This window comes from Fusarium coffeatum (genome assembly GCF_003316985.1).
Source record: "Fusarium coffeatum strain FIESC_28 chromosome Unknown BRIP53273_contig_153, whole genome shotgun sequence".
Lineage (NCBI taxonomy): Eukaryota > Fungi > Ascomycota > Sordariomycetes > Hypocreales > Nectriaceae > Fusarium > Fusarium coffeatum.
In genome coordinates, this window is record NW_022157946.1 from 40,276 (window position 1) to 67,194 (window position 26,919).

General features: G+C 49.4%; 7 protein-coding genes across 7 annotated transcripts; 1 reads left to right on the forward strand and 6 right to left on the reverse strand.

The window, feature by feature from the left end:
- Nucleotides 1-231: 231 nt before the first annotated feature.
- FIESC28_07092 (uncharacterized protein) lies at nt 232-2,419 on the reverse strand (the record flags this gene model as incomplete). Its single annotated transcript, XM_031161234.1, has 6 exons — nt 232-1,004; nt 1,055-1,532; nt 1,589-1,709; nt 1,769-1,825; nt 1,968-2,125; nt 2,348-2,419. 6 exons carry the CDS (start codon nt 2,417-2,419, stop codon nt 232-234), a joined length of 1,659 nt encoding a protein of 552 aa, XP_031014705.1.
- Nucleotides 2,420-4,509: 2,090 nt separating this feature from the next.
- On the reverse strand, nt 4,510-5,134 carry FIESC28_07093 (uncharacterized protein; the record flags this gene model as incomplete). The annotated part of the gene is made up of 3 exons (XM_031161235.1): nt 4,510-4,803; nt 4,857-4,939; nt 4,990-5,134. 3 exons carry the CDS (start codon nt 5,132-5,134, stop codon nt 4,510-4,512), a joined length of 522 nt encoding a protein of 173 aa, XP_031014706.1.
- A 355-nt stretch (nt 5,135-5,489) lies between these two features.
- FIESC28_07094 (uncharacterized protein) lies at nt 5,490-6,436 on the forward strand (the record flags this gene model as incomplete). Its single annotated transcript, XM_031161236.1, has 6 exons — nt 5,490-5,513; nt 5,589-5,597; nt 5,677-5,748; nt 5,802-6,107; nt 6,161-6,254; nt 6,306-6,436. The coding sequence occupies 6 exons, from the start codon at nt 5,490-5,492 to the stop codon at nt 6,434-6,436; spliced, it is 636 nt and encodes a 211-aa protein (XP_031014707.1).
- Nucleotides 6,437-7,469: 1,033 nt separating this feature from the next.
- Nucleotides 7,470-8,295, reverse strand: FIESC28_07095 (uncharacterized protein; the record flags this gene model as incomplete). Its single annotated transcript, XM_031161237.1, has 3 exons — nt 7,470-8,088; nt 8,146-8,206; nt 8,268-8,295. The coding sequence occupies 3 exons, from the start codon at nt 8,293-8,295 to the stop codon at nt 7,470-7,472; spliced, it is 708 nt and encodes a 235-aa protein (XP_031014708.1).
- A 577-nt stretch (nt 8,296-8,872) lies between these two features.
- Nucleotides 8,873-10,566, reverse strand: FIESC28_07096 (uncharacterized protein; the record flags this gene model as incomplete). The annotated part of the gene is made up of 2 exons (XM_031161238.1): nt 8,873-10,274; nt 10,367-10,566. 2 exons carry the CDS (start codon nt 10,564-10,566, stop codon nt 8,873-8,875), a joined length of 1,602 nt encoding a protein of 533 aa, XP_031014709.1.
- Nucleotides 10,567-18,828: 8,262 nt separating this feature from the next.
- FIESC28_07097 (uncharacterized protein) lies at nt 18,829-24,464 on the reverse strand (the record flags this gene model as incomplete). The annotated part of the gene is made up of 12 exons (XM_031161239.1): nt 18,829-19,164; nt 19,212-19,765; nt 19,912-20,050; nt 20,828-21,463; nt 21,509-21,940; nt 21,987-22,141; nt 22,199-22,536; nt 22,833-22,992; nt 23,067-23,490; nt 23,541-23,580; nt 23,628-24,343; nt 24,399-24,464. 12 exons carry the CDS (start codon nt 24,462-24,464, stop codon nt 18,829-18,831), a joined length of 3,996 nt encoding a protein of 1,331 aa, XP_031014710.1.
- A 452-nt stretch (nt 24,465-24,916) lies between these two features.
- FIESC28_07098 (uncharacterized protein) lies at nt 24,917-26,442 on the reverse strand (the record flags this gene model as incomplete). Its single annotated transcript, XM_031161240.1, has 4 exons — nt 24,917-25,545; nt 25,745-25,823; nt 25,873-25,999; nt 26,051-26,442. 4 exons carry the CDS (start codon nt 26,440-26,442, stop codon nt 24,917-24,919), a joined length of 1,227 nt encoding a protein of 408 aa, XP_031014711.1.
- Between the last annotated feature and the right edge of the window lie 477 nt (nt 26,443-26,919).

The window sequence follows — 26,919 nt, forward strand, 5'->3', positions numbered from 1 at the left end:
GTTCAAGAACAAAAGGAATCGAGGGCATTCATTGAGTTTTGTGCTCTATTTTACAAGTGGCAATACGACGGGCGAATCTCCCTCAACTCATTCCCGTCGCTCCATCCAGGCGCGACCCCTCGACATGTTCCCTCCGCCTCAAGAGAGAAAAACGACAATAGATATTCGATATAGACAGCGACATCCCCAAAGGCCCCCGCTATTCTCCGCACAAGTTGCTTTTGATTATATTTAACCGAGGAAGCTCTTGACGAAAGACTGGGTGACGTCCTTGAGCTTGGCCTCTGTCTCCTTAGAGATAGCACCCTCCTTGTCGATGGTGGAAAGGAGCTCAGACTCGTTGGTCTTGAGGTGAGCAAGGAAGTCAGCCTCCCACTGGAGAACCTTGGCAACGGGAACAGAGTCGAGCAATCCGTTAACACCAGCGAAGATAAGGGGCACCATGTCGGTAACGGCCATGGGGCTGTATTGCTTCTGCTTGAGGAGCTCGGTAAGACGCTCACCACGGTTGAGGGTCTGCTTGGTAGCAGCATCCAAATCGGAACCGAACTGGGCGAAAGCAGCGACCTCACGGTACTGAGCCAAGAAAAGCTTCAGAGAACCAGCGACCTGCTTCATGGCCTTGAGCTGGGCAGCGGAACCGACACGAGAGACGGAAAGACCGACGTTGATGGCAGGTCGGATACCCTTGTAGAACAGCTCGGCCTCGAGGAAGATCTGACCATCAGTGATGGAAATGACGTTGGTGGGAATGTAGGCAGAGACATCACCACCCTGGGTCTCAATGATGGGAAGGGCAGTCATGGAACCACCACCGAGCTTGTCGTTCATCTTGGCAGCACGCTCGAGCAGACGAGAGTGGAGGTAGAAAACGTCACCGGGGTAAGCCTCACGTCCAGGGGGACGTCGGAGAAGCAGAGACATTTGTCGGTAAGCGACGGCCTGCTTGGAAAGATCGTCAAAGATGACGAGAGAGTGCTTTCCATTGTCACGGAACCACTCACCTGGACCTAGGTTAGCAGGTTTTAATCGTGAAATTGTGTCAAGAACTTACCGATGGAGGCACCGGTGAAAGGAGCGAGGTACTGGAGAGGAGCGGCCTCAGAGGCGGTGGCGGCGACAACGATGGAGTACTTCATGGCGTCGTTCTCCTCGAGGGTCTTGACGAACTGAGCGACGGTAGATCGCTTCTGACCGACGGCGACGTAGATACAGTAGAGCTTCTTCTTCTCGTCGTTGCCATCGTTCCATCGCTTCTGGTTAAGGATGGTGTCAAGACCAACGGCAGTCTTACCGGTCTGACGATCACCAATGATCAGCTCACGCTGACCACGGCCGATGGGAACCATGGCGTCGATGGACTTAAGACCAGTCTGGACGGGCTCGTTGACGGACTTTCGGGGCAGAATGCCGGGAGCCTTGAGCTGAGCACGGCGCTTCTCGGAGGTCTTGATGGGACCCTTGCCGTCAATGGGGTTACCGAGAGCGTCGACGACACGGCCGAGCATCTCAGGGCCGACAGGAACGTCAACCTTGGAAGTGTATTAGCTTGAGCTGTAGCAAGTTGTCGTACTTGATGATAACTTACAATCTCACCGGTACGCTTGACGGTCTCACCCTCCTTGACGAGACGATCGGAACCGAACAACACAACACCGACCTGGCCGGCCTCGAGGTTCATGCACATTCCCTTGACACCGGAGGCGAACCTGAGATTTGTTAGCTATGGATGCATGACGAAGCCGCTCCATATTTGCTGAGTACGTACTCGACAAGCTCCTCAGCCTGGACGTTGGCCATGCCGTGAACACGGGCGATACCATCACTATAAATTCAAAGTCAGCACTGAATAGTTTCCAATTGGGTTCGTCCTGGACATCCGGGCTGTTGGGCGGTGCGGTGTTGGTTGAAGTCATCGTGCACCAGCTTCGCCTTGCTCCGGTTGCTCCCAGTGGAGATCCACATACCCGACGGAAAGAACACGGCCAGTCTCAGCGAGGTTGGTCTCCTCCTGGACACCACGAATTCGCTGCTCGAGGATGGAAGAGACCTCGGTGGGAGTAGCCTTGGCATCGGAGGCGTAGAATCGGGCGGCGTTGATGGAGGCGGGTGCGGCATTTCGGAGCTGGTGGTGAAAAACAAGTTAGCCGAAGTCCGAAAAAGTCCTCGACAGGTCGACAGCGACAGCGGCCCCAAACAGCTCAAAAAAGCTGAATCCAAAGTCGAAAAGGCAATCCAACTAATCAATTGAGCTCGTGGGGTAAATTGTCGATGGATGCACGATGTTGGGGGGCGCTGGTCGATGGAATTGTCGATTCGGGGCTCGGAAGAGCACGTTTTGACTTACCGCGGCGACCCTGCCAGCAGCAGAGACAGCGCCGACGGCGCGCGTCGACTGTCGAAGGGCGTTCCGGAACATATTAGAGGTATACGGGAGGTTTGGAGATGAAAGGAGAGCAATTGCAGCCGGGTGCAATTGGGAGGAGGGGAGATTGGGGAGTGCGGTGCTGCCTTTACAGGAGAGCAAATGGAGATTTTTGAGGAGGATGGTGATGGAGAGCAGAGTCTGTCTGAGGGATGAAGTGGGGCTAGCTGCTCCGACTGCCCAATAAGCCTTCACTGCGTCTTTTTGCCTGGATATTCCGACGTAGCCTTAACAATTTCTTAGCCTCTCTTCCCGCCTATATTTCGGAGCTTTCAGTTCATCCACCGAGCTGACGTCCGACAATGATGCCAGATCGAGAGGAATCTCGAAGCTTTAAATCACCATATCTATGTATTGCAGCCATCTTTTCGTATCAATTGATCCGATCTTGAAACCCTGGACCTTAAATAACCTCTTTCGTGGTCACTAGCCGACTTCTTGCATCTCATCTAACTCCCGTACCGCCGAATGATCGGTATTACCCGGGTACAGGTCACTAGTTCATGCCTGAGAATTGTGGTTGCACATTCTAATGGAGCTGCGAGCCAATACCAGAACAGCTTTGATCCAGCAAGCTCTCATTTTCGTGGTGGGGTTTACGCTGGCCTGGTGACCGGCTACGGAGCAGAGAACAGGTCACAGAACGCTGGAGCGACAAGCTAACCAAGGCCAACTTTATTAAGCCCATCAATTGATCAATAGCAAGCTTCCGTGGCTGAAGATCGAGGGCTTTCCTCCTCTTCAGCCTTGCTCCGTGGATATCCCGACTCAATTGTATCCCACCGAGTTGTTGAATTTCGTCCTGGTAGCCTTGCCGTCTTAAACTCCTTTCCGGTGACGGACTCCCGTGTCCCCCGAGATATCAGATGCCATTAATCCGGGGTGTTTCTCCACTGGCGCAATTGGTCCCGTCATGATATCCATCTTTGACTGACCTTCAATCCGCTGATGGTGGCTCATGTTGATATACCGTCTATACCTAGTGTGATACTGAGCATGACGACCAGTATTTACGCGAAACTAAGATGCTAATTGTAAGCCAGTACGGTCGACCGTCTACAGAATACAATGTTCAAATGATCTGGTTGTGTTTGCTCTGGTTTGTTGGTACCCAGGTAGGTGACACAAGAAACGCTCTGAAGCTTAGGCAATTAAAATAAAGCGGTCTAAAATCTGCTTTAAGCTGTAATAAGGTGACTAAATTATTTCATCCCTTATGCTTTTGATGGCCAATTCTTCTGGCACCCTGACGATACCTCAGTCCTCTCTCTTAGATTCAAATGAGATGTGCGTGTTTGAGTCGGTCTGCTCCACACGCTTTAAGAGAGTCCAATGCATTCTCTTTCAAGACAAGACAAGCTTGAAAGTATTCTGACAACGAGATACCAGGTCTCAGAAAAAGAAACGATAAAAGTTGGGTTACCTTCTCTTCAGGAGAAGTCTATACAACAACCATAAACCCAGGCCGTGGGCATTTGATGACGAGTTTCAACCCGACCCCAAATTTATTGACATAAGTCTCGTACTCTGTCGGCGATGCATGAATCAAGCCAAACAGATAAAGGATGTCTTATAGTAGGTGCTCATCTCTGGCAATACTCTTCTCGGCCAGCTTTTGTTACATGATATGCCTGGCCAGAAACCGGCGACAAATCCAGTATCCAAGAGGGCATGGTTTGGTCAAGGTTGTGTGAAAACCCTCAGGTCAAGAAAGCATCTACAGTTATGAAACGTACTACAACATTCACAAGTTTCACGCATAGATGGGAAGACGACCAGACATGCAAAGAGTAATGCATCAAAGTCCCAATGGACATGTTTATAACGTCTCACGTAGACGTAAACAGACGAGAGGCCAAGTAGACAAAGTACCAATGATCTGACGATTGATGGCAACTGTCACATTCAGAGTGAATATCGGAAAGCCGGCAGGGTGCCGGTCGGTCTCTCAGGCCGTGGCTCGACTAAAAGAGTCGAGCTGATGCAGCAATGGCAACAGAAAATACATGCCCCATGTGAGTTTTCCCCTTATTTTCGCCGTGACCCAATCCGCAAATTCAAATACCCATTTTGTTTTCAACCGTTTATCGGACGATACCATCGAAGCGAGACTTGAACCACTTGATGCTCTCCTCACGCTTGATGCGGTGAGAGGCACCGATCTTGGACTTTGTTCGGCGACGGCGGGTGACACGCTCACCAGGTCGGGTCATGCAGCAGTAGAAGTCCATGCCGTAGATACCAATGGAGGGGTCGTACTTGATGCCGAGATCGATGTGCTCGCTGATACCGAAACCGAAGTTGCCGGTCTCGGAGAAGTTGCGCTTGCGGAGCTCGTACTCCTTGACCTTGAGGCCACGCTCGAGAATCTCCTCAGCCTTGGATTTGTTAGTCTCGTGCCTTTTGAATTGTCGATATTGTGTGAATTTACCTTGGGGCCTCGGACGGTGACGTGGACAGAAATCTTTTCGTTACGTCGGATACCGAAAGTTCGGACGGTGTAACGGGCCTTGCCTTGAAGGGGTCAGATGGAATCGTCATATTCATAATTGGGCAAAACTCACTGTAGACGGGGGTTTGACCAGAAAGCTGCTCAAGGACCTTTGCGGCTCGGGTAAGTCTGTCACCAGACTCTCCGACGGAGATGTTCAGAACGAGCTTCTGAATCTTAAGCTCCCGCATGGGGTTGTTTGCCTTCTCGGAAGCCATGGCTGCTGTTATTAGTCGACCTGGTGATGAAGTTGTCAAAGTCCGCAAAGGTTGCAAGTTCAGAATCGAATTTTGGTGTGTTCAAATATTTGAGGAGGGTTTGGCTGCCCTTAAGCGAGAAAGGTGGGGCTTTTTGTAGACTACTCCACTGTTGGACTAGCGCCAGATTGGTACATTGTCGGTGTACCTTTCAGCCTTCCGCATCAGGCTCCGCAAATTTTGGACATCATAACTCACCTTCAGAGCTCCAGGCATTGAAGGTTGTTGCGATCGCGCGTAAACTCACCGCGATACAACACCAATTTTTGAAACATTGAGCAACTGCACTAGCAAGTTCTCGCAAAACACCGCCAATATGTCGAACAAACAAGGAAAGATGGTATGATCATTCTCTCAATGCTCACGCGTCTCAAAAACTGCTTGTTGTCCATAGCTAACCACTTCTTTCTTCTAGGCCGGTTACGTACGTATACCCGAACGCGCATGCGACGTCGACGTCGTATCTTCTTGATGGATCAATAAAGCTGACTTGGACGACACAGATCAACTGGCGCATGCGAGTCACTCTCAACGATGGACGAGCAATGACCGGTCAGATGCTTGCTTTCGACAAGGTACAACATCTTCCTCTATCATCGCCATTAACACCAAGCTGACTGGACTCTAGCATATGAACCTTGTTCTCGCCGATACAGAAGAGTTCCGACGCGTTAAGCGCAAGCAGAACAAGCCCGCTGCCCCTGGCGCAAGTGGTTCAGCTTCCGCTACTATCGAATCCGAGGAAAAGCGAACTCTTGGCCTCACAATCGTTCGAGGCGCTCATATCATCTCCCTCTCCGTCGAGTCGCCTCCTCCTGCCGACCCCAGTGCCCGACTTGGAAAGAGTGCGCCTGGTGGAATCTCTTCTGCTCTGGCTGCTGGCCCCGGCGTTGCCCGTCCTGCTGGCCGAGGAGCTGCCCCTCCTTCTCTAGCTGTATGCTACCCCTATTCTCTTCAAAGTTTTAAACAGATGCTAACAGTTGCTAGGGCCCTGCTGCTGGCGTTGGTGGTGCTCCCCCTCCTGGATTCCCCGGTTTCCCTGGCGGTGCTCCTGGCTTCCCTGGCCCTGGTGGTCGTGGTGGTAAGTTCACCAGATCCCGATACACTCATAGAGTCTCTAACCATTTCCAAGCTCCTCCCCCAGGTTTCCCTGGAAACTTCCCTCCCCCAGCTGGCTTCCCCGGAGGCGCCCAGTTCCCTCCTCCCGGATTTAACCCCGGTGGTCCCCCACCTCCTGGATTCCAGCCTCCTCCCCGAAGATAGGTTATATAGTAGCTGGACGACCAGAGTGATCCCACTGGTGCAGAGGGCGGCCACAATATCGATTACAAGACTGAGAATGTCTTGCAAGTCGGTCGAACCCAAGGACCTTGGACACTGGAAGCAATTATCGAGATTTTAAGTTTGGGTCATACGAAAATGTATGTGAATTTCTTCATGGCGCTCTACCATTCTCCATCAGTGTTAACAAGCTTGTCAAGAACTTTACTACGGAGCACTTGAGGCGCATGATGGTGCATTGGACTAGAAGTGGTTTGCGTTTATAGGGTAATCAGCCGCTTCAAGGCTATGAATTGATGGTGTTGAAATATCATGATAAAACTGTTGTCACAGCAGTGTACAAGAGTTCATATTGAAACCGAAGAGCATACATATTATCATTGGGGCCTCAGTTCGAGTTGATCTTTCATGGAGTCAGGCTTCTAATCACGGACTTCAGTCCTCGACTGGACCCAACAAAACCTGGAAACTAAGATCAACAACTCGCCCACTATATTAGTTCGCCCGAAGGTTGACCTCTTCTGGACTTATCGTCTGGTGGGCTAATCTCTGTCATGTATACATGATATTTAGGTCGTTGTAATGGCCAGCTCTTTGACGCTACAGCGCATTGATGTCCCAACGGGACACTCGATACTCTGAGTGTGATATAATCTTCGAGGAAGAACGATCTGACTAGATATTACAGGTTGTTTCTAAAGTCATTGAATCACCCCAAGATTCAAGAAGGCTACTGACTCAACGTCACCCTTGATGTGTGTCTTGATGATAAGTTGTCGTTAAAACATCATGGACCATTTTAGGTCCATCGAGAATATCCACCCCCAACGACGACGGATCAAACGTACACTGCCTTTATTACCGACAGCTGCAAATGTATTTCTGAGAAGCTACCTAGGTATGTCCCGCTCGCATTTCATCCCATTCAATCCATTCCATATCTTGTTCGAAAGCAAACCAACTCCCAAAGCGCCTCGTGAAACTAGCCTAACCTATACCTCATTCTTTTTCAAGCTCAAATACCGACAGCATGGCTGAACACCTTGGCAGCCAACTGGCTGAGCAGTCTTGACTTGTCATCTTGAGGAAGCTCTTGGAATACAGAGTATACGCTCTTTCCCTTGGCATCGCGCACAGCGCCCAGTCTATTTCCTGCAACGGCACCCGCTACAAGACCAGGCACGTTGGCGACAATAAAGCCTAGAGCGCCGCCACTAGCACCGCCCAGCATGCTCCAGAATCTGCCAGTAGGGTGGTTATCCCTTCCTTCGGCCATGCCTTCTTCGCGCATCATCTCCTCAAAGACATCGCTGAACTGCGCATTTTCGGTCTGCTCACGGTCCTGTGGAGGGGCTTGGCCTCCTGTGGCTTGGTTGGTGAAGAAATTCCATGCCCATGAGTACGGGCTCTGGCGCGGTGCAGCGCCGCCCTCGGTTTCAGTCTCGGGGATGTCTTCCCAGGGATCTGAGGGGGTGCTGGTGTTGAAGAGCTTGCGCTGGGCATCGTACTCGCGACGGCGCGTGGGCTCGGAGAGGGTGAAGTAAGCGTCGTTTACGAGCTGGAACTTGCGAGTCCTCTCAGCTCGCTCTGGGGAATCATTTGCGACACGGTCTGGGTGCGTCTTTAAAGCGGCACTGGAAACATATGTTAGTCATGCCGTCGGTGTAAGTGATAGGTGAGCAGTGGCATACCGCTTGTAAGCATCTCGAATCTGCTGGGTGCTCGCAGTTTCAGAGACCTCGAGAATAGCATCTGATGGAAAGCTTGATTAGCTGTCGCATTCACATGTGGTGGGGTCATCATGGAAACTTACAGTAGTTTGGGGGAGCTCCAGCAGTCATGATGGCTTAGTGTGATGGGGAATAGGTTGCAACGACAAGAAGATCTGAGGGGCTTGTAGCGAACGAAAGTTCTAGGATTTTCTCTATGAATGGAGATGCCAAGTTGGAAGTTGGTAGGGAGGTACAGTAGAGTAGGTAAGTTTGTTTCTTGGTGCAGAGTAAAGAGACGTAGCCGAATCAAGGTCCTCGAAGGTGTCCCTCACCCAGAAGCGGGAGTGTCAACGTCATTGTGGCGGTGCATGACCGGAAGTGTGGCGAACGAATCAAGTAACTGCATTCCATGTCTAAACGTTGGGTATCTCAAACTAGAACTCCAACCAATTATCTTCTCAAAGGAAGATGGTAAAGATCCCCTATCCCCAGCACCGCTATGCTTTTCCCCCTTTAAGAAGTAAAGAAATGATGAAGAAGAAAAAAGAAGTTTAACGTCTTAGGTTGTAAAAGGTTAAACCAAGACTCAATTGTTTCCGGTTATATCCGTGCCGCGCCATATCAGCCAACAAACACCCCCACCCAAATTGTGTATTGTGTTACATTGGCGTAAACTCCTTTGGTGGCTTCGTGTATGACAAATGCTTCATTCCATTCCTTGACTCAAAAACCTCTGCGCTCTCGACAATGCATCGGTCGTAATGGCGTTTGCATCATCCAACCGCCCAGCTTTCTGGTAATGTGCCGCCAAAACCCACATGTCGCGAATGACGCGCAAGTTATTGTCGCCGCCATGCGCTGACTCTCTCTTAGAGATGGCATGTTGTAGGTTTCGTTCGGCCATAACCCAATCTCTCTTCTCTTCCTGTACTCGAGCCAGCATTTTGCATGCATATGCGTGGAATCGATCGTTGGATTTGGGTCCCGTGTCGGATCTGGTGATGTCGAGTAAGTTGGTGGCAAGCTCTTCAGCCTTGACTTTGTCGCCGACGTCCATTTGTGTGAATTCTAGTCGCAGTGCTTCGACTCGTAGACTATCCGCATCGATCACATTTGACGTCTGGGTTTGCGCTTGCGACAGTCTCTCCAAGGCTTGGTACATAGCTTCCTGCCGTTTCCTCAGATCACTTCCCTTGCGTAGGCGTGTCCTCCCATCCCATATTAGTTGTTCGTAAAGCCAAAGCCGATGTGCATCTGAGGTTTCGATGTGTTGGCCCAGGAGATCGACGTTCCGTAGCCAAGCTTGGCGTAGTAAGTGGCACAAGTAACTTCGCCCCTCCTCTGAATGGAAATCGCAATCCCGTAATTGCTGGAGAATGAGAAGGAGGGGATGTTGGGCGGGGAGTTGTCGTTTCGCAAGTACCGTAGCGTGATCCAGGAATAGGCCCAAGAGCTGCAGATGCCCCCTGTCTACCATATCGAAGATCGTGTCTAGTACGTGCCAGATTAGGTCGGGATGATCCTCGCTTAGAACGAACTCAAGCACGTAGAACCCTCGTCGTGCAGCCATCCCGGCCAGATCGCCCTTGCCGTGATACCAAAGATCGAAAACAAGCTCGAAAATCCGGTACATTGTGCGGCTGTCCTGAATAGGGGGTGAGTTTGGATTTGCTAGGTAGGCGGACATGGGGTCTGAAATGCTGGGGAGGAATTCCAGCTTGGACTGGCTCCAGTTGAAGACGCTGCCGAGGACTTGCTCGAGGTCGGCATAGGGCCCTGTATTTGATGGTTGCACCAGGGTCATGGCCATGCTTGTGTCATCCTGGTCTGCGAGTTCTTCTGGTGATGTCGAAGATGAAGATGAGCCTTGATCGTCGACGGTGCTTGCACCAGAGTAGTCGATGGGAGTCTCTGTTTCCTCTGTTACTGCTCTTGTTTCCGTTCCCATCTCCACATCCGCATCCGCATCCGCATCCGTATCTGCGTCTGCTTCCCCCTCGGCGTCTACCTCTGTTACGGGAGTGGGAGCTGTGGAATTTGTTTGACCCTTTCGATATGTTCGTTTTCTCAAGTTCCATTTCTTTAGACGCTTCTTAAACATCTGTTCTCTTTGAACCACAAATCAGCTTTCCTTTCCACCTCTAGGGTCTTTTGTTTTGTTAAGGGGTCGTCGATGGGGAGGGTTCTGTATCCCACTCACGTTGCTGCGAAACCATATCGAGCTTGCAGTATGGCCATAGTCTCGTTGAGCTTCCTATTGTCTTTGATGTATAATTTCCTGATGATTTCGCGCATAGACTCCCACTCGTCCTCAGAGTGCTCTTTCGTGTAAGTCCTGTCATCTACCGGTGGCGGACAGCCCGGAAGCCGGGGAGCCAGGGCTGGCAAACTGGACGACATGATATTCTATCATGAAGCGAAGTGGAACAGGATTGGGTGTAGTGGTAGATTCGGGATTGAACCTCAACCCAGCCCGGCGGGAGAGTTGCAGGGGTTGATGGTTAGATCAGTGACAGTACAGCAATATAATAGGGCATGTACTGCAACGGTGATAATGATGGGAATTGGGATATGCGTATAAACCCTTCCTCCGCCAAGAGCCTCAACCCGAGGTCAGATATTGACCTGGTTGTAGCTGCAAGTGTAAGTATAGCTGTAGCTGTTGGAGCTGTACCTGTAGCTGATCTGTATCGATATCGGCATCGGCATGCCGGACCGTTTGTTTGATGTGCATGGCAAACAGGAACTTAACTTGTCAAATACGCCTCGTGTGTTTCTTTTAGTCTTCAACTCCCCGGCAGATGGAAGCCGTTTACAATACTCGGGGCTAGTTACATCTGATTGGACGATTGAGTTCCCTGCATACTGGGTATGCTCTAGGCTTTTTCCGGGTAGGGTCGGAAGTCAATTTCGCATGCTTCTTGGTCTCGAATCCGTTCGATCTTTTGCCTGTTCCTGGTGTGAGCGGCAGAAGCTTTGGTGTCAAAAGTTGACAGCCTCCTCATCGGTAGAGTGAGGCCACTAAGGAAGGTACTTTGGTACTTGATAACCTAGTGTTTTCATACCATGCCATGCTATGGACATGCGGTACCCCTTCTTTGGATCCCTGGTACAGTACATTATACGGATTACCCAATTCCAGTTGAGGAGAATTTAAGATATGGAAGATCACTATGTAGTTAGGTCACAACGGTCTGACACCCAATGTAACGACCCACAGGACAGGATGGGGCAGTCTCTGGTTAATCTTCAACAGCTTGTGAAATTTCCACAACTTGGTAACTAAACTGTTTGTTGTTCGTGGGAGACAAGACAGATTCTGGTGATGACCTCACTAATAGACGCCCACCCCGATCAATGTCGGACCGCCTAGATATTTTTATCTCGTTTTTTTCCTTCTTGAGTGATCTCACGAATCATCGTTTCTGGAACTTCATCCGAGCTTCAAGCCACAGTCTATGACATCAGGTTCCAAGGGTCAAACAGGGTCTTGTTTCTCTCTACCATGCGTGCCATGGTTGTACAACTCAACGTACGTAACAGTAAAAAAAGAATGGTGGCGTTTTAGGCGAAGTTCCATTGTCCAGGTATCGTGATCTCGATTTCTGCATTTGCATCTGCATCTGCATCTGTATCTCACAAGACACTTCATTCATCCTATCCATGGATACGTACCTGCTATAGCCGTCGCGTGATATACCAAGCCGGTTACTTATGTACTGTACTGTACTGCAGCACTGCACGTTTTTTCATGAGCTCAAATCCACTTTCGACGGCCAACCTCCGCCGCTATATGACCAATTGGAATTGAGCGTTTCAACATGGATCATCACCAGTTCAACTCTGCAGTTCAGCTCGGTGGGCTTGCTGGCCACTAACATGCCATCAGCATGGAAGGTTGTCGGGGCTTTTCACTTTACAACGTTCAAGGGTACTGTGCACCAACAACCTAACTTGCTTCCTAGGGCAGGTCAAGTCAAAATGATCTACTGATCCCCAGCTAGGTGGTTAGGGTCACTATACACCCTTCAGGTCTAGCAGCAATGTCAGTACTATACCACCATGGTCCTCATCGTATCGCAACACTCGAGTCTGTCGCTGTCAGTCTTCATACAGTGGTTTGTTTCCCGACTGTAGCCTTCCCCGTAGGTACGCAGTTGACCTCGATATCAACGCCAAGCCTTAACTCATATGGGCAATTCATCAAGCATTCCATGGCACTAGCTAGTGCATTCGTAGCGCGACCAATGGCTGACACTCCCAAATCCCAAATAGGATGGACAGTTGCATTCGGCCCTAGCCATGATCATCTACCGAGGAGACAACTTGTTTCTGTGCTGCAGCCGCTTGAAACTTCCATGATAGGTTCACTATCTTCTCGAAAACGCCATCCGTCTCCCGTTCATATGCATCTGCATGCCGAACGCCACCCATCAACACTACCGAATACCAAGCTTTTTCATTTCGGAAACTGCCAGTTGCCTAACCGAACCCACAAGACCTGCAAGCCTCCTCTTAACCCACCGTTAGTTTAGGCTCTAGACTCTAGACTTTAGCCTTCATCTCCCCTCTCCCTACATACCCGCAGCCCGGTGTCAAGTCTCACAGGCCCTAGGCGGAGGCGACCAGGGCGGTTCATCACAGGGTGTAGCTCGCATCCTTGGCCCAGACGAGGTTAGAGCCGCCTGTATTTAGCCCGGATCGGCCGAGACGACGGCCGTCACCACGCACCACGGCCACATCCCGATCATTAGTTCAACTGTTCCGCGCATGTACACATGGAAGGCCTAACTTGGCAGGGCTTGCGATAGCGTCAATCGTGATTATCTCTTATGTCTTGAGAATCCAATGATCTCCTGACACTGCTGTCGTCTGCCCCTTCTTGGATGTGCGCCGATAGAATTGACCTGAATCTTAATTTGCACTTGCGTCTTGTGGCGCTGGAAACTCCCGTCCAGCTTGATCCCGTAGTAGGCTCGTTATTCTTCATAATTCGCTCGTCCGTTTGACCTGGGAGTGAGAAAAGTCTTGGCAGCATGTCTCGTATACGCCTCGACGATGTTGAGTAAACATATTTCGAGAATCGCTGTTTGTATCGCCTCTATTCAATATCGGCGGGCGTACGATTGAGCTTCACGTCGTCACTCTCATTATCTCCTGATACAGACGGATCCATCAAAGTCCCCTCATCTCGAAGTTCTCAACCGCTAAGGGGTAGCCACGAATCGAGCTGCGATAGTAATGACATGTGGTACGTGAGGCAGTTTCAGCGCCGGGTTTCATACCGGTGTAGTCACTGGCGTCAGGGTGTCAGAAGAATTGGCCGCTGAGAGCATAAGAGATGAAATATTTTGGTCACCTTATGCTGACTTAGGGTATAGTTTAGGCTACTTTATTTCTGCACCGCAAGCCTTAGAGAACAATTCTTCTGACACCCACCTGACTGGGTGGCATCTCTCATGGCCTTCGAGATATACGGGACTGGGTGTGGTTCCCATGGACCACGGCTGCGCTCTTGGATTGCGGAACGTTCGCAACGTCTCTCAACAACAGACTCGGGTTGCTTCTTAACACCTCCACACGAGAGTTGGGCAAATAATCCCTGTGCTAAACCCTACGACGTCCGCAAGGCCACTTGGTGCGAATCCTCCGTCATTAAATCCACCTCGGCATGGGTATGAAGTACCCTCAGCAACCGCTTAATGAGGGAAAGGGACTGCAGTCTCCAATATGGCAAAGTCTTGGGCAGCATCGATGCACTCACTCATCTCGAGGGGGCCAGGGGTCTGTAACGTCCGGGCACGGGTACACGATACACCCTCAACAGTCCTGGTAGCGTAGGAGAATCAGAGAAGCATGATTTTGAAATGGTCGAGAGCATGAAGTCTGTGGATCCCATCATCCCTCACAGTGAGTGCGGCGCGTCGAGTACTCACATCTCACAATCGGGACTCGGTCAGAGCAGGGCAGGGTAGGACGTATTCCCACATCATGTATTCCACAACTCGGGAAGCGGCCTGGAAGGGAAGAAGAGAGTCACTGTTATGGATCAATGTTGCGGTTCTCTCACCCTAAGCGCCCCCGGGCGAAGAATGAAGGATCCTACGATCCGTGGCAGGCTTGACTGTGTCTTCGCCCCCTTTACCCCCACGAGTTCAACTTGTACGCAATACCCAAAAGAGTTTCCCGCGATCCAAGTCTCCCGGACCGTAGAACTAGAACGCGAAACAGTCAAAGGAGCCAGTGGTCATAAAGCTTAAGCGTGTGTTGTTTCCTCTTGTCGCGCACGAATTGTTGGTGATGGACCCGTACCGGTGAATAGTTGACAGCACACTTGGATGCATTCGGGTATACAAAACAAGCAATCTCCTCTTCTCTGCCGCAGTCCAGGCCTTCCAAGTGAGATAATGGCTGGGCGAGGATAAAGGGGTATCCAATGAGTCAGAGTTTGCAGAATGTTTGTTCCTTCTGTTTACGCATGCACCCTTGCATTTTGAGTCGTCACTGTATAAGTAAAGTTGGGTAAGGAAGGTGCAGCCTGCGTTTGAATGGCTGCCTGGGTACGAGGACAGAGGATCCTTCCTTTCTCGAAAGATGGGAAGGAAGCAAAGCTGGCAGCCAGCATCGAGTTACTGTTGCCTTAATGAGTCCCATTCTGATTGCTCAATCAAGACACCAGTAAGTTTGTCCTGTTAGCCACATTAAGGTGATGAGATGATCGTTATGGGAGCTGTAATTCCTTATTGTCTTCTGCCTGCCGGTTATCCGTGCGCTGTGCAAGTGCCTTCATAATCTGGCATTAACAGGTTAGGTTTCTTCAAAGGACTACCTTGATAGCAGACAGAAACTGCCCAACGAGTTGACGATGTCTGCCTTGGCTCTGTTACTGTCAGGAGTGCAAAGTGATGTTTAATCGATGCTCATGCGATGGAAGTTAACGAAACGGTAGTCGCCTGGCTTTGTCCTCTTTGTTCTGTTCAGTCAAACGGCCTTTATCTGGCCAATTGTCTTTAATCGCAGGATTACCTTCTCAGTTGGATAACTCCATCTGGATTTAGTTGCTATCATAGTTTGGTATTTTCACGTTCACATTACCCCTATCTGCGAATCTTTATCTTCGGATCGCCGAGCACGTTGGTCCTGATTACGACAAGTAAACATTCCTTTGTGAGAGTGTCTTCACTTCATGTTTCTCTCCTCCTTATATGCCTGTGTCAATAAAAAGATAAACAAGATTAGAATACTGCCTTGTCGGCTTCATCCTTCTACGTCGACATGAGAATCAGACTCTTGGTCTTCACTTGGGTCCAATTGCCGTTAAAAGGGGGTGATATCGCAGTTCTTGCTATCCATTACCATTAAATGCTGGGATAGCCCATCACAGTACTATGCCTGTCCTGCCAGACCAAAGTCAGTTGAAACAGACAGGTGTTTCCTCCAATTTGCCGCCCAGAGCACGGATTCCCACTTCATTGCTCGTCCGTCCCTTGCTACCTTCACTTTATCCATTTGGAAGGTACGTTCACGCAGGCGCCGGCAAAAATACTGACAAAAGATAACATTCTCCTCCGCACTCTACGTTGGCATCTATTCGACCAAGCACTACCTCGCCCTCTATTTGTTGACCGTCTTGCAGGTGAGCCCGTCACCGTATCCATTTCAAAGCCGAACTCGACGATGATTTGGCGTTAGATTCTCCTAAGCCTATCACCAACTCTCTAGCCGAAGCTTACAGGGACGACGAATACTCTATACACGACACGCGGACGATATCGAACATCCCAATAAACCCGATAGCAGATGGATACGACACAGCCTAATGGAGGTCAGAGGACTACAGACGCGAATATTCTTTACACTATGACAGTTTTGGACATTCGTGTCCGGCGTCTCTAGTCTGTAGCCATCAAGCTGTATTACCGACACGACGGGCACTCCACGGGCCATTTCCTCTCGGCGACTAATAAATGCTAAGTCTGTCGAAGGGCTTTGACACTATCCAGTGATTCGAAGACGCTCGGACGGCTATCACCTGGAACGGTAGGAGAGTGTATCGATAGCTACTCTTTCCTCAGGGTGTCATAAGAATTAGCCCCCAAGAGCACAAGAGACGAAATAATTTGACCACCTTAGGCTAGCATTTAGGCTACTTTATTTCTGTAGTCTAAGTCTTAGGGGATAATTCTTCTAACGCCTACCTGTCTTTGTCTACGGTCGGAGATGTACGACAAAAAAATAATTGGCAACACGGTGCGTGGATGAAACTCCGACTATCTTCATCGACTGTCAACTCGCTGGCTATGGAGTCTACAGACGAAAGACAATACAAAGCCACATATCTGTAACGTTTACGAGATAGCGAGACTCCATCACAGGGCTACGCCTCCACCGTTCAAACTTTAGCCCGTACCCAACATGCTAACATTGTTCTAGTGTTTCACACGATACATGATCTATTTGTTGACATTAATGATCCAGGAGCTATACCGAATTCTTCGAGACCGAAAGACCCGAATCCAACCATCGGCCACGATCAGGCGGCCTGCACGATCGATTTCGATGAATGTATTGATCACATTGTCACCGCTAGACGTATGGTGGAAGTCTCGGGAACTCGGATCCTCTCTCCACCAGTGAGACATTGTATCCAACGCACGAGTAGGTAGAGATGCGGTCGAAATCTTGCCGGTCCGTTGACTTAACTCGAAGAGGAAGATGAGCACACGACTCTGAAGAGACTCGACCAACGTAGGGGATATGTAACCTCCGTCGATCAAGCGGTCTATGCAGGCAACGTAGCTCTGCGATCGAATCCGATGGGAGACCAAACGGAGAGCTGCAGATAGCAGTCCTCAGGGTATCATAAGAATTGGCCCCTGAGAGCACAAGAGACGAAATAATTTGATCACCTTATGCTAACTTAGGTTAGCATTTAGGCTACTTTATTTCTGTAGCTTAAGTCTTAGAGGATATTTCTTCTAATACCCACCTGGTAGTGTACGATTCAGCTTGTTAGCTTGACTCAAACATCACTATCTATCAGGCCGTCGGTGTATAAGAAAGCTTGTTCCCCTAGACCCATCTAGAGTAGCCCGAAGGTCGTCTTAATTCTACAGATTCCGCACCGGTCGCCTATGCCTCACGATGACGGAAATACAGCGATTGGTTGAGAATTAGCTCTGCTGGTTATACACCCTCACTGGAGGTTTCAATAAGCCCCCAAATTGTGGCTGGTCTACGTCTACTAACTCAGACTTAATATCTGCTACCATTAAAGCCGTACTACTTTCCAGCATCCCGTTATTAAACAACACCATGGAGAGACTCAACTGCCGAAGGCGATTGGAGAACCAGTATGACGGTGCACGATATTCTAGCATAGTTCTTCGGGTAGTATTCATTTCATCTGCCGGCCAAAACTTAGGTTAGATATGGCGTATAGCGCTCCTCGGCTCTTCGGTGTGTACATTGAGTTCTTTGAAGTTTTACTGACGAAGGTAATGGGTGCCCGTTCGCTTTGACGGTGCGAGAAGAAACTTGTCAAACCTATAATATTTACTCAAGACTGACACATAGCTAGTCGTTAGTCTGTGCCAAAACGTACGTTTCGCTTTTTGGTGACCATCATCTGGATACGAAGAGTCGAATTGCTACTGTAAGCTAGATAGAAGCTATCTTAAGTCGCAATATATAGTGTAATTTACTTAATACAAACGATACTAGTTTGAATTGCCCTTTTCGGACTACTATTTGACGCTTCGTATAATATGATCTCGGGGATATCGGTACCGTCTTTAGCTCGACGGTCGTGATCGCCAATTTAGCTTGGTTCTATGACTCTCGGGGATAATCTGACCGGCTTCAATATCGGCTAGGATGACTCGTCTATGTCTTGCAGGATACAGCCTTACAGAGTTAGAAGGCTGTCTACTACCCACGTTCCTCATGAGATGCTTCTTTCTCTTTCTACCTCTCATCTTATCGCTGTAGAGTTTCACGGAAGAAACTCATTCTCGCTCGTAGGTGATCATAGAACAATGTTCACTTCATGATAATATTTGAGCATTTCGCAGCAGTCTACCCTAGACCCCGATTATCCCGGAAGCCGGAAGCATTTTTGGCCGCAGAACTACTAAGACGCACGGACCAAGATCCGCAGCAACGGAGCATAAAATCTCGAACGCGTTGTTGAAGCTTCGCTTTTTCTTTTCTCTTTTCTTCTTCGTGCGGCTGGCATAACATGAAAATTTTATACCCGTGTTGCTCGAATCCCTGTCTCCGTGGATGTCATCGAAGCGTCAGTTATGCCCCAGATCAATCAAAATTGCAGGCCCGCCCTACCAATGTTGGCTTCGGTGTTCTACCACACTGAAGCCGTGGTTTGGGAGGCAGGACATACCAAAACCTTCACCTCGTGATATGTATATGCGACTTGACTAGTCTGAAATTGTTTGAGACGATGCGCGTAGAATTGGACATAGTGCAGTTATGGGTTAAAATGTGACCGTGGTGTATTATCTAACCCGAGTTATGATGATATCATGGATCGCCTTTTCCTTAACTCCTATTGCCCATTTCGACATGTATACATGAATCATTGCGCACCCAATCGGCGCGTAGTTCCATTGTAAAGCATAATGTCCCGTTCTAACAGCTGATCCTTTATTCTTCGTCTCCAACCTTCTGGAGCTTGCCCATGTCGCGCTTGGCTCCAGCCTCGCCAATGAGTCGCACTCGGTCAAGACGGACGGTCTCTCCATCGCCTTCACCCTGCTGGACGTAAATGACAACACTTGATGTCTTCTGGAACTTGACGTATCGGAGGCTCAGGTTGACTGTTCCATCATCGTTCCAGTCCTCAGGGCCAATCTCGATGGCCTGTGTAGGCTCGGTATCGTCGGCTTCGCTAAAGTCGAGGTTATGGGTGCGGTTGATATATAGGTGAACGTTGCCAGGTCGCATCACATCTTCGTCGTCCTTGGGAGGGAGAGAGGTGAGCTGTAACATACATGTTAGTAGAGTGCTGGACGACAGAGAACCAATACACTTGCCTGAAGAGTGTGAAGCTTGACGATGGACTGGAAAGGGATGAAGACAAGTAGCTGGTCATCGGCACCGCTTTGAACGTAATCCTTAGCTGTTCCTTTGCCGTTGCTAAGCCCGCTTGGCTTTTTGCCGTCGAAAAGGTCGCGGGCACCTCCAGCAGCCTCATCGGCGTTAAGAACCTCGAGATCTCGCAGCTCTATTTGGTCGGTGATGTCGCTGTAGCCTCGAGGAATTTCGGCACCCTTCCAGCTGGGACCACCGCTGCCTGAGCCGGAGCCGGAGCTCTCGCCAAGGGATTCCACCTCAGATACTAGCTTCTGGGCAATACCCTTCAGCTTCTGAGGGTCAGCACCCTGGACCTTGTCGATTTGCTTTCCATCTCGGAAGACGAGGAATGTAGGCAGAGAGGAAATGCTGTATTCTCGGGAGAGGTCGGTTTGGCTGTCGCTGTTGACCTTGACGAAGGTGACGACGTTGGGGCGCGAAAGCGCTTCAGCAAGGCTCTCGTAGACAGGAGCGATCTGCTGGCAAGGACCGCACCACTCGGCCCAGACTAGAGAAGTCGTTAGCGTCTATCATGAGAGTTCATGTGCTGTCATCCGAAAGGGCCAGCGGTAGATCGCATGGTAGGACAAGCTGGGCAAGCGGGATGGCGGGGTATCGGTCTGTTGACTGTTTCATGGGAGAGAGGAAACTCACAGTCAGCGATAACGATGCGCGAGGACTTGAGAAGAGAGTCGAACTGGGCCTTTGAGGCTATCGAGACGACGTTTTGCGACATGATGGGTATCTTGCGACAGTTGAGTTTGACGGGGTATGACGGTGTGGCAGAGACAACCTATCAGCCAGGAATAGGCACTGTACTGTACCTTGCCTACCTCTCTAGACCAAACGTTGAGCCCCTCCAATAGAAATCGATCTGGAGGGGTCATTGTTATACCGGGGTTGGCGTCATACAGCCAATGGGAAGCTGAATCACGACATTCAACATCTCAAGGACTAACATAGGTATATAAGAATAGTCAAGTACGAGCCTTGTAAACGTTCTTGTTAACGGTTCAATGCTATTGTTATATATCGTATCCAGCTAAGGGTAAGCCCCGTTCTCATTTCTATCGACCCCGGTAGCAAGACTTTGATGGCATACCTGAGAGACGAAATATTTAGTTCAGCTCTTAGTAGGGTATTCTCTTCTTTATGGTCCTGGTATTGGAACATTAGGGTATTGTATTAAGAGATTCATGGACCTAATATACATCTATCTCCGCGTAGTATAGACTCTAGCGTTAGAAACCCTCATCGGATAAGACCGCCCCGGACCTGGGGGATGATAATCTTGTGTCGCCCTTCTGCGTATGCCCCCCATTTCATACGGCGACGAGTACTCTGCAATTCGATTCGAAGGTTGTGCAGGAACTGAAGTCCAGTCTTCTGTTATGAGCGGCTGGGACATGGTTACTGGCTCAGCGTATGCCCCCTTTCCCGGTCGCCCGAGTAACCATCGAGATAGGTTACCTAACTCTCCCATAAACCACAACCCGATTAGAATGACCACGATCGTCAACGGTATGGCGACAGCCCAATATAGCCACTGAGAGTGAGGCATATCTCTTACATCAGTCGTATTCATACCGAATATGCTCGAAACAGCACTGATGGGCAAGAAGATGATAGTGACAAGAGTGAAAGCATAAATAGCTCGCTCCTGTCGATCGCGTGTAAAGTCCACCTTATAAGCTATAGCACGCTCCAGATCTTTGGAAAAGTCAGTAAACCGTCGAAATTCAAACTCGCGCTGCTCGATGAGCCGCGTACACTCGAGAAAGAAAAGACCACGCAAACCGCCTGCATCTGTGGGCGAGAGCTTGGAAGTCGACGTCATGTCAAAGAGGAAGTCATCATCAACTCCCGTGTAGTCGTACGCCGGTATTTCCTGAGCATAGCTAATAGGGGCAACTCGTGAGTAATCATCATCTGCTCGGTGAGAGACATAAGTTGGGGGTGGCGGGACACTCTCTGCATAGTGCCGTTTGCTGCTGTGTTGCCTCTCGGCATCTTTTAGCGCTGCCTCATGTTCGAATTGACTCATGACAATATCGTGAGTGTCAATGGCGGTCAGAGATTTTCGTAGTCGTGAGATGAGTAATCTCTGTTTGCCGAGTGTCCGGTTTACTGATATCAACTCTTGTTGTACTAGATCGATTCGGTGTTGGAATGATCTGTCAGAAGGCTTCGATGTAATTGCATTTTCCTGCTAATGTCAGTAACTTATCACAAAACCGACACTATAACTGACCAGAGAGTTAAGGTATTGCGAGTAAGTGTCACAGATGTCATCGGACCTGCCAACCTGATCCCGCAGCAAGCCCATCGTGATAAGCGAAAGAACCTCAAGCGGCAGCACGGCAGCTTTATCCAACAGGCTTCTCCCGCCAAGCCCTTGGAGAAGCTTCTTTGACCCTTTATCAATGAGCGTTTCCGCTCTTTTCATTCTACTATCCCATTTGAGATCCTCTTTAGAGCTATATACCAAAGCCATAACGATATAAAGCCAGGCTTTGGAAAACTCGGTTGGCAGTTCAACCTCTGTGCGCTCTTCTTTGGAGGAGTAGGCGAGGATATTTTGGAGAGCAAAAAGATCTCGGGTCAAGTATCTGAGTGACGTTCGAATATTTCCGGCGATGTTATCAAACGATGGGCGAAGGAAATCACCATCAGTCGAGGGAAGCTTTCATTGTCAGCAATCTCTCTCCAAATATCGTAAGCTAACTGACCTCGATGAGCGTTCTAACAGCCCCCCAGAACTTGCCGATCATAGGACCATCAAAATTCAGGGGTATGAAGAAGCTGTAAGTGATGTCGGCAGCATTGAATATGTCAACCTTCTCCTGATATGCCCGTCTTATGGTATCACTTCCAGTTTCCTCAACTAGACCAGACAGCCCGCTTAGATAGGCATAGCACTCGGACCTACTCCCCGCCTTACAGGCTTTGTATGCTTTGCGCTCCGACAAAGTCGTCTCACTTATCAAGAAAGACTCAGCCGCACTCAATTGGGCTTCTAAGAATTCGAATCCGCTGTTCTGGGCATCGACACCCTTGGAACCTCCTGTTGGTAATGCTAGTAGGTGGACTAAATCATTGATCTTAACCTTGCCCTTTCCTCCATGCGTTGTGGGCAACACATGGGGTTCTGGACGAAGAATAGCACGCGGAGGAGGATCAGGCGCTGTTCCAAGCTTCATGGTAAGCTTGATCAACGTCGATCGTTTGCTAGAAGCCAACCTAAGAACCTTGGGCCATAACTCGGCGGTGACGGCTTGACTTTTGTGCCAGAATTCAGGTATTTCAGGCCAAAAACTCCGAAACTTGGACAGAAATGCCTAGGCCAAACCCCTGGTTAGTAGAGATACTGTTAAGAATAGATTCAAGAACTGCGGAACTGTCATGCCGAAGCACCAGTCTGTATCTAGAGGAACCTAAACCCTCCTTTGACAATCTTTGGATAGCTTTGAAGACATCGTGAGAAGATTTAGTCCTCACTATCATGTAAACCATCTCTAACAACGCTATACATGTCACTGAATGAGGTGTGACTGGGCTGGGTCTGACTTACAAACCACGTCTGGCACTCTTCAACATTGAAACACCAAACAATTGAGTCGCCATACGCAACTAGAATCTTCCCTTGTTGTTCTGTTGACATGGCACGGGCAGGGTGCTCTTTGAGCTCAAGGCTTTGACCAAACAGATCCTCTCGAGCCATTGTGCCACACGTCACTATCAAGCCTGTCCAGGCAAATTTCGTCAGTAATTGACTCTCCAGGTAGAAGAGAGAAAGAGAGAAGACCTACTGTTGTCAATTGTGACACACCATAACTGGGATACATGAAAGCACTTTTCACGTCCTGCGTTCCCTAGTCGAACGACAGCCTGCTCCATATCCCTTGCCACAGTGTTTCTTGAGTACTGAGACTGTAGCAAAGTCTGAGCTGGAAATACAGATGCACTGGAAGCTGCGAGTAGACCTGAATACTGTTGAAGTGAGAAGTAGGGTATACAAATCCATCTCGCGGATCCAGTGACTATCTCTGTAGTTGGTGCTTCCTGCTTGAGTGATTTTAAGGGTACTTCAATGCATTTGGGCTCCAAGTAACCAACTTTTGCACCTTTGGGATTAGTCCTTGTTTTCACACAGTTCTTTTTTACGTCTGCGCGAAGCCGTGAGATGGCCTTTTTCTCTAGTTCAGTAAGCCCAGAGATGCGACTAATCTCGACCTGGCGATGAGTCAGTGTATTGTTCATATCTTTGTTAGACGTCAATTTACCCAGAAGTCTTCAAAGTTCATGACATCCTGAGGGACATGCCTGGCCGATATTAGCATTAAACGACGCCGAGATTTAAAGAGACTTACAGCCATCTGAATAGGGGCTGTTTCTGCATGTTCAAGTCATGAACCACATTCAAGGTCGCAGTATGAGAGCTCCCCATCTCAGCGTTACCAGTATAGACCGAAGAATCAACAAAAGCCAGCTGAGAGCTTGTCTTGCCTCCTTTTTCATCCTTAGCAAGAGTAACACGCTCTTCAGACTCGGGGGTTTCAGCGTCAGAATCATCGCCCTTTGACGACTCAATGACGATAGATTGAGTCTGACTAGAGAAATCGAATTTGTCGTATGGATCGAAGTCGTCACTCGAGAAGCTGTCTGCCCTTGGTCTCGAGTACCAGTCGCTGTCAGCTGCACGGGAGTGGGGGTAAGAGGAAGTCTCGCGAAAGCGATATGTGTCGTGTGTAGGACTATAACGAGGCCTTCTGTACTGGGGATCAGGTGATATTGATGGACTCGCTTCAACGTAACAAACTTTGTTGTTACTTCTCATGCCAGGACCGGATCGTCCTGGCCTGGGCCCTTCCCTCTCATCGTCGCTATCGTTCTCAATTGGGCGCGGAGACTCAGTGTATGCTCTGGGTGGTGGTCTAGTGGCAGGCATCTCCCATTCTGATTCTGTGTAAGCCATCCGTCGCATGCCGACATGATCATCCGTGGACCTTCGCGGATATGGCCTAGATGCTGGTTCATAGCGGGAGCTGGGCCTTGGACGTGGTGCAACTCTCACAGGTCGAGGAAGCTGTCAAGGCGTGAGTTGAGTGCCAGAGAGTGTTTGTTAGTGAATGTAAACAGACCGGATATTCTTCTACTTCTCCCCATCGGACGCGACTACGGCCATCGCCTGGAGGTGAAGGAGACATTATGAATCACACAACAGAGACTAGAATTCGTTACTGTTCTTTACGACATCATTGTCCTGTTAATGAAGAGATTCATTTAGGCAGTCAATTGTAGTTTGTGGATGAGATCGCCTTCGTTCGTACCTCCTTCCATTATTGGCCGTAAAGGTAAGCTTGAGCAGGGGCACAACGTTAGCGCTTACCCCCGGCGGACCAACCCGCTATAAGACTATGAGCCAATGATCTCCAACTTGGATCTATCATATTCAACTTCACTTCTTAATCTGTGCAAAGCAAACAAATTTCTAATTTTTGTCCCAAGTGGTAAAGATTCTACGGCAGACGTCTACACAAAAGCCTCAGTATAGCCAGACCTCTAACAACGTACCACCCCCCTTATTCGCGTCTGATCTCATAATGATCCTTGGAAATCCAGTATCCATGGATTCCGCTAGCAAGCAATAGACTGAAATTCATAGAGAAACGCGCCTCGTACGGTGAAGAACAGGGAAATGGTGCCGAGGATCACCTTGGCAATCTGTGCTCTCTGAGACATCTCCGGTTTGTGTTGCGACTGACTTGATCCCTATTCTCTCCTCCGCCGACTTCGTCTCTTCAAACATCCCCCTCAGCGCCATCTCGGTTGGCAAAGGACTGTTATAACTGCCAGAACTTCTGCAGAGACGCTTGTATTCAGCAATGTCGGCCATGCTCATCTGCAAGATCTTCCACCAGGCTGACTTCAACTCGCTGACGAAGAGTGGCTGCCGCGCGAGCCAAAAGAGCATGGCATCGAGAATGCTTGCCATCGCGAGCCTCATGGGCATCATTAGTTTCTGAGGCTGTCCTCTGAATACAACTTCCAATGCTGTCTGGTAGTGCCATGAGAACTGAACCCACGAGGAACAGTCTATGTCTCGATGGAGGTAGTATCTTTGGATGATGGTCGCAATCTCGATTGAAGTGTTTTCAACCACTCGGAGAAGATGGTTTGCCATTCTGGCCATGCGCAGATATATAGCTGCAGTGTAAGCCAAGACGCAGCGTGGGATATGTGAAGACTGCCAAGGATTTGTTGTATCGAACTCGCAGATCTCGATTCCTGTCCCTCTTGTCAGTCATTTCATGTCTTCGCGCGACACAAGGGCAGGTGGGTGTCAGAAGAATTGTCTAAAGCTTAGGGTACAGAAATAAAGTAGCCTAAACGTCTACCTAATTTAGCATAAAGTAACAAAGCTATTTCGTCTCTTATGCTCTCGGTGGACAATTCTTCTGACACCCTGACGAAGGGCAAGACATACTACCAGTGTAGATATATCGCAAACAGTGTGCGACGGCTTCAGGGGCATATCGTAGGTCCACCGTGACCGGGGTTCCATCCTGACACTGTCAGTTCGTTCATTATATGTCTGAAGTGGTAAACACTTACCAAATTTGGTGGTGGCAGGTTGTCGCGGAACCACCCTGATTGAGGTACCACAATATTGCGATGCACTTTGATGAGTATGTTACCAGTACGTACCAGCACATCAGCGCCAAAAGGGGTTCTCCAAAGGCTGTGAAAAGTTAGCTTCCGGTTTTCCAACAGCACTTGGAGGCTGGCTAACTTCTCGGTTGCTCGAGGCGCTGCAGCTTCAAACAGCTGGCGAGTCGTGGAAGAAGTATTGGACACAGGGGAAATTGACCTGATCGAAGGCGTAGGTTGGGCGATGTCGTTTCCAAGGCGGGACTCATTCAACGATATGGAAGACTCCCTAGATGCTTCGGCAGTAGGTGTCTTGACTGGTGACCATGGCGATTGAGGTTTTGGCAGGGGCGGGAACATGCCCTTGAGAGAGGCCGCCGGAGTCTTCTTTGTTGAACTCCATGGATTACTCTTAGGAGGCGACGCCGGTCGCAAGCTGGGTGGCGTTTCTGCCTCGGATTTGCGCAAGAGTTTGATGGGCGGCAGAGCAGCGTTTTTGTTTTTACACCGCCCATCGATGGGTGCTTTATCCATGACGATGAATACTGAAAGAAAATCAAGAAAAGAAATACCAAAGATCTTGAATAAAGGTATGCAGAGATTTGGCAGTGAGCAGTTTACAGGCAGGCGAGCGCGTGTTAAGGGCGCACGACTGTGCAAGGAGAGCACCACCTATGCACAATAACAATTTCTGTGCGATACCTTTGTCACACTGGGAATTTTGAGAGTGAATCCTCGAGGACTGTCAACAGCTGCCAGCCGTCCGTCGACTCGAAGGCCCGATTCTTCGTGATTCGCGCTCGAAACGGATACCTGCACTGCCGCACTGTTTGGCAACAAAGGCTTGTGCGGTAGATAAATTTTACTGAGAAAACCAAGTAATCTTATGCTTGATCTCATTATTTCCCTTGCCATTTTCGTTCACTTTGTTGCCTGGTTTGCGAGGTTGTCGAGTGTTTGTGTCAGGCGGAAGCAAAGTATTCGATATTGAGGCTACCTATGCAATCAGTG